This window comes from Patella vulgata, chromosome 4 (genome assembly GCF_932274485.2).
Source record: "Patella vulgata chromosome 4, xgPatVulg1.2, whole genome shotgun sequence".
Taxonomy (NCBI): Eukaryota; Metazoa; Mollusca; class Gastropoda; family Patellidae; genus Patella; species Patella vulgata.
Genome location: NC_065882.2, coordinates 55,300,230 through 55,312,836, shown reverse-complemented (window position 1 = coordinate 55,312,836; position 12,607 = coordinate 55,300,230). Strand labels below are relative to the sequence as shown.

General features: G+C 34.8%; 1 protein-coding gene across 1 annotated transcript; it reads left to right on the top strand.

Moving 5' to 3' along the window:
- Nucleotides 1–6,324: 6,324 nt before the first annotated feature.
- On the top strand, nt 6,325–12,052 carry LOC126817629 (uncharacterized). The gene is made up of 7 exons (XM_050544719.2): nt 6,325–6,429; nt 6,772–6,904; nt 8,848–8,955; nt 9,294–9,444; nt 9,936–10,030; nt 10,314–10,541; nt 10,731–12,052. Exons 2-7 carry the CDS (start codon nt 6,823–6,825, stop codon nt 11,531–11,533), a joined length of 1,467 nt encoding a protein of 488 aa, XP_050400676.2. The 5' UTR covers nt 6,325–6,429; nt 6,772–6,822; the 3' UTR covers nt 11,534–12,052.
- Nucleotides 12,053–12,607: the final 555 nt, after the last annotated feature.

The window sequence follows — 12,607 nt, the reverse complement described above, 5'->3', positions numbered from 1 at the left end:
CCCTGAGGTTGGTCCCTTTTCTTTTGGGTGCATGCCCGATTTTGGGGAGATAACTCCATTTAACAATGTCAAACTCCATTTAACAATGTCAAACTGACGTGATATGCTTTAAATAGTTGTCACCCATGTAACATTCGGGTTTTTGTGAGTGGTTTCTGAGAGCCTTTGTTCAACTTATTTTTCAGAACGCTTTGTAAGTGTTAGAAGTATTTATACCGGTTATTTGTTGACGTTTCAAACCACCGTTTTCTCCCCCTTTCCTCCCACTGCTAAAGACCTTTTGGTACTGCAATGACAATGTCTCTCTCTCTCTCTCTCTCTCTCTCACACTAAATAAATTATAAATTCATGTAACTGCAAGTACATGTGCGTTTTCAGGATGTACATTTTTAAAAAGTCTTATGTTTGGGTGTCATTCGTTATTATAATTTAGTACCAAATTTATTATTAATAATTTGTCTTTTAAGAATATTAAGTACTTTTGTCAGATTGGGATTTAATTTCAGACTTCGGTTTCACTTGGTTCGGAGGAGATAACTCCGTCTAACAATGTCAAACTGGCGTGATATGCTTTAAAGAGTTGTCTCCCATGTAAAATTCGGCGTGATATGCTTTAAAGAGTTGTCTCCCATGTAAAATTCGGGTTTTTGTGAGTGTTTTCTGATAGCCTTTGTTAAACTTATTTTTCAGAACGCTTTGTAACCAGAGAAAATTAATAAGTGTTAGAAGCATTTATGCCGGTTATTTGTTGACGTTTCAGAACGCTTTGTAACCAGAGAAAATTAATAAAAGTGTTACAAGCATTTATACCGGTTATTTGTTTGGGTGTCATTCGTCATTAAAATTTAGTCCCAAATTTATTATTAATAATTGATTAATAATAAAAATAGCAAACCCCAACGGACAGTAGAAATTGAAAAGTTTAGACTAGATCAAATTACCACAGTTTACAGTATTTTGAGAAATGCAAATGCATTTGACATGTGTAGACTCCAACTATTTTTTCATGACTTTGGCAAGGTTAAGTCTATTCATTTCGTTTCGGCGAAACGTCCGGTACCCGATACTTCTAATTTTAAGCGGAATACAAAACGTGCGTGAAACCAAGGAATCTCAGTCATCAAATGACACTTTCCTTATTGTACATCATTCGCAGTTTGCACTTTTCGGCAGAATTGGAATGTGGACGTATATTGTAGCGTTAGCGTTATGTTTTCCCTATACATTGGAAGTACTCTTTCTAAAAGTTGATTAAAGATGCATTATGTAAGAAGTAGATAAAGTGCTGGTCGTTCTTGTTAAAAACAGTTCAAAATTAGGTAATGAAAAATGAATATATTATTGAAAATTTCAGTCAGATTACTTTATTCTATAGGGGGGTTGGATGGCCGAATGTTTAGCACATGCGTGCTGCATCATACGGCCTGTCATTGAGTCAACTGGCGTGGTTTTGAATCCCCGGTTGTACGTGACAAGGAGTAGGGTCGCCTGTCCAACCTCGTGGGTTTTCTCCGGGTCTTCCGGTTTCCTCCCACTGCTAAAGGCCCCTAGGCGCAAGTGAATTAATGAAATAAAATTAACCATATGTTAGTCCCGAAATGACCTAGTTTGTGTAGAGTGGACTTAAACCTTAAACCCCATTTCTCTCTCTCTCACTTTATTCTATGCGAAGTGACAAGTTTTGACAAAATGTAATGTAGATTGTTTATTATTGTGGCTTTGGTGTGAATAAATGTCTGATTAATGATTTATATAATATTTGAAACCAAACGAAAGATCTGCATTAGGTAGATTTAGCTCTTACATATAAAGCAATTTTAACAACTTCTTGCAAACAAATTTGAAGATTTTGGTCACTTAAGGGTGATAATAGTTGAACCACTTTCTCTCCTAGACAGAAATCAGGTTTGCAGAAAATCCAGTAACTCAGACAATTTTAAAATAAAAATCGTAAAAGAATAATAGGACTGGAAAATAATCATAATACAGAGAATTCATCAGAAGTTAGTCTTTTCCATACGGTAATGAATTAGAGAAAGCAACTTCTTGTATGGCATCAAGGTGTTAACAATTACAGGGGGACAACTCCGTTTAAAACAGCTCTTTGGATAAGAAGGTCAATAAGGTATTTCAGTAGCAGACGAAATTTTCCATTTTGGTGATGATTCTGTTATATGTTGTGCCTGTTAATGCCTATGATTGATATATACATAATAAAATGAACAGATGATATATCGATACTTGAAATTATAAGGGACGAACCTTTCAAACTTTTACTGGTAATTGAAGAAACATTCTCACCAGAAATTAATTAAGGAATGACAATATTATTATGACATTCACTGATTCTTCAGTGCGAACATTTTTCTTTTTTTAAATTCAAAGAAAGACAAAATTTATATTTCTAGTCTAGATCATGCCAATCATTGCGAAAAATCTTGTATTTTCCCAAGCTTAGTTAGACCAATTTGTATTATCTATGGTTAAGGGGACCTATTCTTGGCCTAAATTAAAATTATGTAATATAATATTGAAATATGGCACATTGCATGAATTGAATTATATATCTTCAATTCATTTCAATAATAATAAGTAATGTAAGCATGCACTTCAATCAAGGCAATTCGATGTTGCAACACGGTTTACTTTTTAGGTTGAATGGCTTCAGTTCAGATTCAGTTGCGAAAAAGCACCAATATTCTGATAAAATTATTAAAACAATTTTATTGCTATTTTTTTCGCCTAATAATCTGAAAACAAACATAACATTTGGTTGCTTATAAATTACTGCCCACCCTGCATGAGTCCAAATTACACTTACCTTACATAGACATCCGGTGAATTTTTTAACAAGGTGTACGCGGCAAAACTCACATCAAGACATAATCCTTTACTTTTAGTGGCATTTAGTGATTGGAAACATTACAGAACTAAAACAGTTAACTTATATATGGGATAACAATTACTGGTTTATTATTTATAAACCAGTGATTGTTATCCCATTGTGTTAGATCTCACATCAACACCATGGTCTCTGGTAATATTTAAATGAGCCAAATTATTTCTGGACTACTCTGAAGATCTTGTTACATTGCTAAAACACAATGACATTGCTTTGATATCCATTCCCTGTTACTTCTGAAGTGAAAAGATATGTATTTTCCTACTTTGCCATTTCTTCATAGGTAAGAGGAAGTGATGACTAACTTCTGACAGAAGTTCAATTAATGCACCAGACTACAGCCTGGAGTTCCATATTTTAATATAGTATGGTTGTAAAAAAATATTATGGTATTGGTATTATTATACTCTACTCGCTGAACAGAAAATGCCACGTTACCTGGGAATCAATTATTGGCAACAGGTAATAATTGAAATAAAATGAAACCAAGTTTAGTGTCCTACTTTTCTGCACCAACATGCAAATGGAGATGGGCATATATATACCATGTATTTTGCCTGGGCAGAAACATTTCCACCTTCTTCAGATTCAATCTGCCAAGGGTTCTTTTATGTGCATGTTTCTGTGTCATCTGAATAACTAGACACTTTTCTTTACCAGGTCCCTCCACCCTGCACCACTTACAAGGGGAAACTAGGCTGGAGAATCCTGAGGAACTTTCTCGGTCAACACTGGGATCGAACCCACGGGGACCTACCACCTACCGGTTAGTGAGCCAGCACCATACTCACTGAGCCCCCATGATATATTAATTAGAATATATTTACTTATATTTCATGAAGTTGTTGTATAAGCACTAGACTGTTTGGAGCTGATGTAATCTGTGATTTAGAACTGTGTGTCTGTTTGGGTAAGGGCAAAAAACGTTCACAGATGACAGATCTCTATATACATATAGCCCTCCCTTTTTTCGGGCATTACCATGTCTTACTCTATCAGTATCATTAAAAAAATAAGGGATGAATAAACTTACAAATTAATAAATGTTGGAGAAAATTTGCATGCAAAATAGTTTTGTGCATTACAAATAATTAATAATACACTGTTAAAACTTAAAGAAAGATGTATATTACTAGAACTATTTATTATATAAACCCTACAAACCTCCCCGCACTTCATAAATAACTGTACTATTTCAAGATGCAGCTCTTGTAACTTGATTGTACCAGTAGGTGATGAGTAACAGTATGACACTTATCACATTCACAGCACAGTAACAGCTGAAACTACTGCTCACTCTAGCAACTCCGGTGGTTTGATGCGGAATTGGGAACCGTAGTATCGGACGGTTTCGAAAATGAGCTACAAACTCAAAGTACAAAAGACCATACACTTTTCTCTATTTCTTTTAGAAACGGGGTACGGTAGTCAATATTTACATGTTCCAGGTGCTGTGTAATACTGACTAATAATACTTTTTATTTATTTTACTACTTTAACTTTAAGGCAATTGATCAAAGAAGAGAATTCTACAACCGATCGTTATTGACCATTCCTCACTATTTGGAACAAATTGATTTGTACGTTCATCAGGGCACCCTGAATGGTTTTTATGATAATCAAAGTTAGTATCTTTTCTAACTTCAAAGAAATTACCTTATAAAAACACAAGGAATAACAGGTTTATAAAATACTTGTCTGCGATATCACCCCAGATTTCAAGTCAAGTCAGCTTATAAAATTAGCCTTTTCTTATTAAGTATATTATAGGCCTATAATAAATTTAGAATTGAATTCAAATCTGAACATAGACATGGGCTTATCAGGCCCGCTAATACACCCCCCTACAGAAAAGTAGTCAACAAGTGAGCAAGTTTTTAAAAATTCTAACTAGGTTTTAATAATTTTTCCAATAATCACTCTGTCCAGTATCACCTTCAAAACATAATCATGGAGATAACACTGTGGTTTACCATCCGAAAATTCTTAAATGTGACACTATCTTTTTTAACTCGGCACCCGTTAGTGTTGCTTTTTTTGCTCCATTGAACTACCTCCCCAAATTTTAAATCAGCATTACATTGGGAATTTTGTCATTAGCAATCACAAGCATTAACAGTTCTTTTCCATAACATAACATTAGATTTGTAATTTTCCTCCAGGTATAAAAGGTTTGAACATTTTTGAAGATTATGATGATGATGATAAGTTTAGAAGTTTTGTGAAGATCCCATGTTCTGAAAAATATGACAAAATTGAATCTTTCAAGGACACAGGGTTAGGCTATAATATAGAGTTACATGTATTGTTTCTTTTGAAAAATTTAACTTCCGAAATATTTCTTGTATTTCAAAACTTATAGAATGGAATTGATTTTTAATCTTGTCTAGGTCATTTAGAGACTTAGCTATTTCCTTGTAAAATGAATCATGCCCAAAGAGGACCTTCTTTTTTTTCATAACATATAAATGGCCAGACAGATACTTGTAATATACTTGATCATGAAGCATATTTTTGGTGTTTTTTGTTAAAGAACAAACTGCATTTATGATGAAGACGAAATCGAAATTATTCCTAGTTCCAACCCAGAATCACAGAAATCTACACAATGGGATTCCTATAAAGATGCTTTAGAAAATAAAGAAATTGATAAAGAACATGAAACATTTCAAAGAGAGGACTTAGAAATATTTGATGCGATGTTTAAAGGTAATTTGTCAGATTATTTTTCAGGGAACCTGATAATATGACAGATTAAGCTAAGTGACAGCACACCATACTGACATTTTCTCTAAGAAAGATTCTTTTTTTCTAATTTTACATCACTGAATCAGCAAAAAACCATGAAAGAAAATGCTGGGACCATGATAAGATAAGAAATGGTTTTATATGGAATTAATTACTAATGAAAATTTGAAATCATATTTTTTCCAGATAAAGATATTCTTGAAGAGGTGTTATGTATCGAAAGTAATTATAAAGTTAAATTACCCCATTTACATCAGCTTGCTGGTAGACTTCAACCAAAGAGTATTAAAGATCCACTATGTAATAGCCAAGGCCAGCAGTATATAGAACAAATGATATTTGAGTTGGTATTAATTTCTCTTTATCTGTCATATAATTTTTACATTAAAATTTTTATGAGAAAACTGCAGTGGAATGGTGGCCATTTATCATTCAAAACAGTTCCTAAGAGAAATACTGCAGATAAACCATGGGGATTTTCTTCCACTAGAAGATCTCAATTAAGCTGCCATCTAATATAAATTAAATTAGCCTACAATACAGTTCTGTTATTATTTTTTCATTTTTTACATTCTATATTGAAGTATTGTAATCTAACCAACTTTCTATCAAAACAGTGTTCTGCCAGTTCTATATCAATCAGTTATAAAAAACTGAAGCATTTGTGTATTTTTAGGTATGAGCTCAAGCTAAATAACTATGCTGAAAATCTGTCCATCAAAGCAGATATCTGTGAACATAAGGAAACATTTAATAAACTAAAACTAGAAGATGGAGAGGTAATAATAGATGAGTATAAATTAAATTTGGCTACATACACTTTTACACTGGTCATTTAATTTGCTATGCCCACATTTAATGGGAGTCTTATATTGTGTGACTTGTATTAGTTCTTTTAGAAGTTCTTGCCAACACATCACATGGAGGAATTGTTAGCATATTTGGTAAAATTTGTCAAAATTGGGCATTCTCTTCTCAGATGTTCCTGTTTTTGATGAGTAGTAGAAACACTCATGTAAGTATGTAGGATTAGCCAACATTGAAATCAGAATATTGTCTTTAGAACAAACATAATGTTTAAGCCTATGAAAGCTTTAAATCTTTAAACATTTTCTTTTTAGAATGATTTAGAAGAACTTATTTCTCGGATAAGTTGTAAAGAAGACAATTATATGAATTCCAGTATACAGGTTTTATTAGAGAACAGTCAATCAGATTCACGGAGTCCAATAAAGTCTAATCTCCAAATATGTGGTATACATTATACACATTGCTAACATCACTAACTATATATGTTTTTATACGCCCACATTTTCATGTGGACGTATCGTGGCCCCTGTCCGTCTGTTGGTCTGTCCACAGTTTGTTTGTGGACACTCTACACTGTCTAGAGTTTACAGGTCACAATTCTTATTGGATTTTGACGAAACTTGAAATAAAGGTTTATCTCCAAAAGATCTTGGTTTCTTTCGATATTGGCATGGATTATTGCCTCTGATTGTACAAAAAATCACGTTTTTAGCTTGTGGACACTCTAGAGGTCACAATTTCCATCTGATTTTTAATAAAACATTTAAATGTATCACCGTTACACCGAACTGACGTTTGAGTTCGAATATCTTTATATCCCAAATATCTCCGTCCATTTTGATATTCGCACATTTCAGACCATAACTTCCTGGATTATTGTCCCTGATTGTACGAAAAATTGCGGCTTTTTTTTTTTAGCTTGCTCTCTATCTATCTTTTGCAAAATGTGGGCGTATCATTATCACAGGGTCACTTGCCTAAATTTGAAAATGCTATCCAGGCATATTTAATTACTGTACTGAAATCTGATTGAAATACAATAGCTTTATTCCTAGTGAACATTAACACAATCAAAGTGCAGATAATTAGCCAAGTGAGATGATGTTGTGAGCTGCTACCTATAAACCATACATGATACCCCCATCAGACAGCGGCGGCAACCTTACTGCGCTGCTAAGACGGCGGAAAATGGGCTCAGAACGCGTCAAGATCGTTATAAGCCTTGTAAAAGCGTAGTGGAAACGCCAGATATCCTGCTGTGGTCTCCATGGTCACAAATGATCGCCGAGTCATTGCTTTTTGTCTTGAGTAGGTTCAAAACAGACGCCAAGATTCTGTGATTTGACCTGGAAAGCTGCGAGAACGTGACTTTTTTTCAAGTTTGTAATTTTTTTTGACATTTTCTCGCCTTTTGTTAATGTTTGCTGGTGACCTAATTGTGCATTCTCTGGTCGCTGTACTGTCGCAGCAGCGCAGTAAGAACTCCACCCTGATCTGACGGGGGCATGAGTGAGTGGTAGTTATCATTCAAGGCTAGGTACTTCAGTGTTATGGCCTACTTCAACCCAGCTTGTAGAGACTTGCAATAGAATATATCTTGCTTTGTGAGTCTGTACTCCAACCTCAGGAGAAGTTCTTGAAGCATCTTTGAATCCATACCTAAAGCATTCTCGAAGGATCACACATACACACAATTCCCCCACCAGACTTGTGTACTGCAGTAGAGCAAGTCGCCTTTCAAACCAAGGCCAAACCCACAGAGTTATCTGTCATTTGGTCCTCTCTCCTTTCTTCTTTAGACTGAATAACTTGGTGCATCACCATGTTGTTTGCAGTTGAAGTTGCCAGTTTATTAGCTGTGGTAGTTGATAACTATATGATGTGACTCCTAAGACTGTAGTACTGACTTGGTCCTATATCATATCTCCTGGACAGCAAACCGTGAAAAAACATGAACAAACTTGTCCCTGTCAAGACAAAGCGTCACATTGTACACTTACTATGGTAAATTGTCCCTGTCGTAAACAGTCCTTGGTGACCGTATAGTGATATGTATTGCTGTGAGTTACAGGAGGGCTGCCGTGACAGACACTGGCTCCAGAAATGTTAAGGTGATCCCCGGTGATGATAAGATGCCATGATGGATTGCTTCTTTGTCATGGTTTGTCCCACTAGATGTAAATATTTTAAAACCACTGATTATGGTTCAACACGGTTCACACCTGTTTCACTACAGTTTCCACTACGGATCCCCATGGTTGGCTCCGGTTTACTCACAGTGGCTCCCCTGGGGCCAAATACCGGAAAGGTGTGGCTAGGACTTTACATTATGTAGAAAATGAGTTTTAATCCACCCATTTAAATTGAATATATATTTGCTTTTGCAGAAGAAATGAAAGAAAAATTGGTAACAGCTACAGAATGTATAGAAAATGGTTTTGGGGGTTCCAAAGAAATTATCCAAGAAAAAGAATTTAGGGAAATTAATGAAGAAGGTGTTTGTTTTTTGCTTGCATGAAACAATGTCTACATTTCACTGTAATGTAAAGTTGTTGATTTTCAGTAGTCATTATACAATTGATTAATTTGAAATATTTTTATTTGTCCCTTTTCTTCATTTAATCACAATATATCAAGAAAAGTTTGGAAAAAGACAGATTTTGTTACCGTTAGGAACATGCCGCCTAATGTTTAAGATGAACATCTTATGTTTGACCCCAATAGAAAAATGAATTAGTGGTGAACTTAATCTCCAAATGTATACTAGATTAATGCTAATCATCTGAACTGATAATATATATATCTCAGTTTATATTAATTATTAATATTTCAGGTAAAGTTCAGTCTATCTGTTTAGAGGATGCCCTGATAGAATCACCATTATTTGTCACAGAAAGCATGGATATACAAAGTTACACAAAAACACAACTGTGTAATTTTGACCATATTCACTCTTTTGCAATGCCATCACTTAAAACTATAAAGTAGGTACTGTTATGTGAACTTATACCTACTGCTTGCCTGAACAGAAGTGAAATGAAATGAAATGGGCTAACGTCCTACTGTTCTGCTCCAAACTGGGCTAATGAAGACGGGCATACGCCATACAGTGTGCTATGAGGGAAATTTTGCTCGGAAACGGCACTACTACCTACTCTTATATCGAATTCCAACTGTCAAGGGATCTTTTACGTGCACGCCACTGTGTACATGGGACCTTGTTTTTTTGTCCCATCTGAATGACTAGACAGCTGTCCTTGTCAGGTCCTCCGTCCTGTATCACTGACAAGGGGGGGCCACGTCGGAAAATCTGGATGAACTTTGTCGGCCAGTGCAAGGATGGAACAGCCAAAAACCCGACCCCTAGGCTAGCGAGCCAGTGTCTTACCCACTTACCCAACTTGCCTGAATAGCCATAAAAGATAAGCTGTTACTCTTCTAGTTCAGTAATGTATCAATATTTGTTTTTCCTCAGGTTACTTTTGAGAGATACAGAGGAAAAGTTCTTATTAAAGAAATTTTGGCAGCAAGAGAAATACCATGATGAAGATGCATGTATTCGACTTCAGGGTAATCATTGATGTTACAGTAGTGTTATACTGTACAATTAGTTAATTTTTAAGTTTGTATTACAAAAGTCTTTCTTGGTCATCCTAGTAACTTTGCTAGAGCTTTCAATCAGATAACATCCATCTACATCAACAACTTTTATTAACATAACGATTTTGATATAGCTAATCAATGGCTTACACAAGCAAGATATTACCTACACACTTCATGTTTATAAGATATTTGTACCCCAAACAAAGATTTACTAAGTTTTTATAATAGCTTTGTTATATTTCTTATCTAGTTCCAGATGTATCAAATGGCAAGTTGAATGTCTATAATGCGATGATGGAAATGAAGACGAGCATACAAATAACCAAAGAAACAAACTTAGGAGCAGCTGAATTAAAATTGTCATGGGATCCTTTTCCCAAAAATGTATGTTGCACCAGTACATTTGATGGGGACAAGCTGACATTAAATCCAAGAAAAACAAGCATGATTCCAGTGAAGTCCATGGAAGATTATAAAGGTATTTTAGAAAGGATCAAGTGACTTTTGCTTTTTTTATCTGATAAAATTACACTGAATCTATATCTTGTTGCATTTGGCTATTTCTTAGCCAGATAAAAAAAAACTATAAATGGTTCATAAACCCATCTAAAGCTAAATAAGTTTGTTAGTGTTTTCTAAGCTTAAAATATATCCTTTATAATTTCAGAAAAAAACAATGTAAGACAAGACACTACAGATGAAGACTACTTGAACACAATGCAGTTATTGACTTCACCTATTTTCTGTCAAGGACAGTATTCTGAGAACTTTGATTCAACTTCGAAAGAAGCACTTAATACAAAAGTAACATCAGTTGGTGTGCATCACCCAGTAGCAGAATCAAATGTTTGTTCTACAATTTTACAGCCATTGGTCACACAGATACAACCCTTATATTCTGGAACATCACCTCAAGTACAATACTCATCATTGAAAAATACTTGTACAGTAGAGAAAGTATTGACTACAGTTAGAAATAGCATAGCACCTGTTACGATTCCACCTTTAATTCCTAATTCATCCAGTCAAAAACTGTCATCATTAGTCAGACACACGTCATCATCATCATCAGCATCAACAACTTCATCTTTAATCAACACACACTCTGCATCATTAAAGGTTGCAAGAACACCATTGATATCCACACCAGCATTAGAACCCATCAATACAATTGTACAGCTGGGAGATCCAATAACCTCCACATCACAGCTTTTATCTCCCATTGAAGTACCAACAAACAACTCACCATCTGTATCTACATGTACATTGTATACCATACCAACATCATTTACTATTAATACATTAGAAAATAATATCAAACCATTGGCTATAAATGAAAATGGTAACACAAAGTCAATAGGCAACACAGTTTCAAAGTCCATTTCTGGAACACTTCCTGTAAAAAATAGTAACACACTACCAGTCCTGCCAGAAATGTTTAACCCATCGTTTATTCCAGGTACTGTCTAAATTTTAACAGAAATCATTTTTTATGCAACTACAGTGTTTTACCGTCATCCTTGTCCCTTGGTTGTTCATCACAGTGGGCTGTAGTAGCCTGAATGGTAACGGAACTAGATTCACAACAAGACTGTCATGAGTTTGTATCCTGGCATATGCAGAGGAGAACCTCCAGGAGTTTTCAAGTCTGACTTTAACCTCTCAGAGATCGTGCTTACGCGACTGGCGTGCGTGTGAAAGAAACCTACATTGCATTGCACACATAACCACAGAAAATATAATTACCATAGGTTTCTCCTAAAATGACTGTTTTTGTAAACTCTCTACAGGTCAGAATTTTGTTCAAACTATCTTGGAATGTTTGGCAAAACATAAGGAGGAGCTTTATTGTAATTCAGAGATGTAAACAATCTACCGGTACATGATAGAGATTTTTTTACATTGTTTATCAAACTTGGCCTAGCTTTAAAAATGAACTAGGAATCCTATCGAATTTCAGAGCCATGGATCAATTTTAAGCTCTGCAGTTCAGAGTTTTTGAGACTTTACTTTTTAAACTGTCTGAAATTCTTTGGCTGATCTTAAGGGGGAACACCATAGAAATCCAGAGTTTCTGCCCTTGAAACTGAAACCTTGTAAACAATCTAAAAATCAAAGTTTTTTGAAATTATTTCTAGTCAGAATTACAGTGGCGGTCTTAACAAAGCTGTTGATGGGCATATATTTGCTGGCTGGCAACAACTGTTATACTTTGTGTTTCTGCCAAACTGTCATGAATATTTTTAAAATTGATAGGTTGATATTCATATGGTTTATAAATTATTTTCTATGGTAGGTGGCATTATACTAATACTAAATCTAGATAAAGATACTACTTAAAGTGTATAACAGGAGGTTGATTCTATGCTGTCCCTGATGATTCATTTTATCACATAAAATGTCACTTACTCCAGAACAATAAGCATACAGTACCTACTAACTAATTTAAAGATCATTAATTATATGTTCATCTTCATAGAGACCATGTTAATTGAATGTGCATGGACTAAAATAAGTTATTAAATATCCATAATGTCATAAATA

What these genes read in the sequence shown, in the direction of transcription:
- LOC126817629 (XM_050544719.2), top strand. Translation starts at nt 6,823, where the DNA reads ATGAATTCCAGTATACAGGTTTTATTAGAGAACAGTCAATCAGATTCA. An exon ending in TAGGGAAATTAATGAAGAAG is followed by an intron (nt 8,956 to 9,293) that starts GTGTTTGTTTTT and finishes TTAATATTTCAG; the next exon opens with GTAAAGTTCAGTCTATCTGT. An exon ending in TGCATGTATTCGACTTCAGG is followed by an intron (nt 10,031 to 10,313) that starts GTAATCATTGAT and finishes TTTCTTATCTAG; the next exon opens with TTCCAGATGTATCAAATGGC.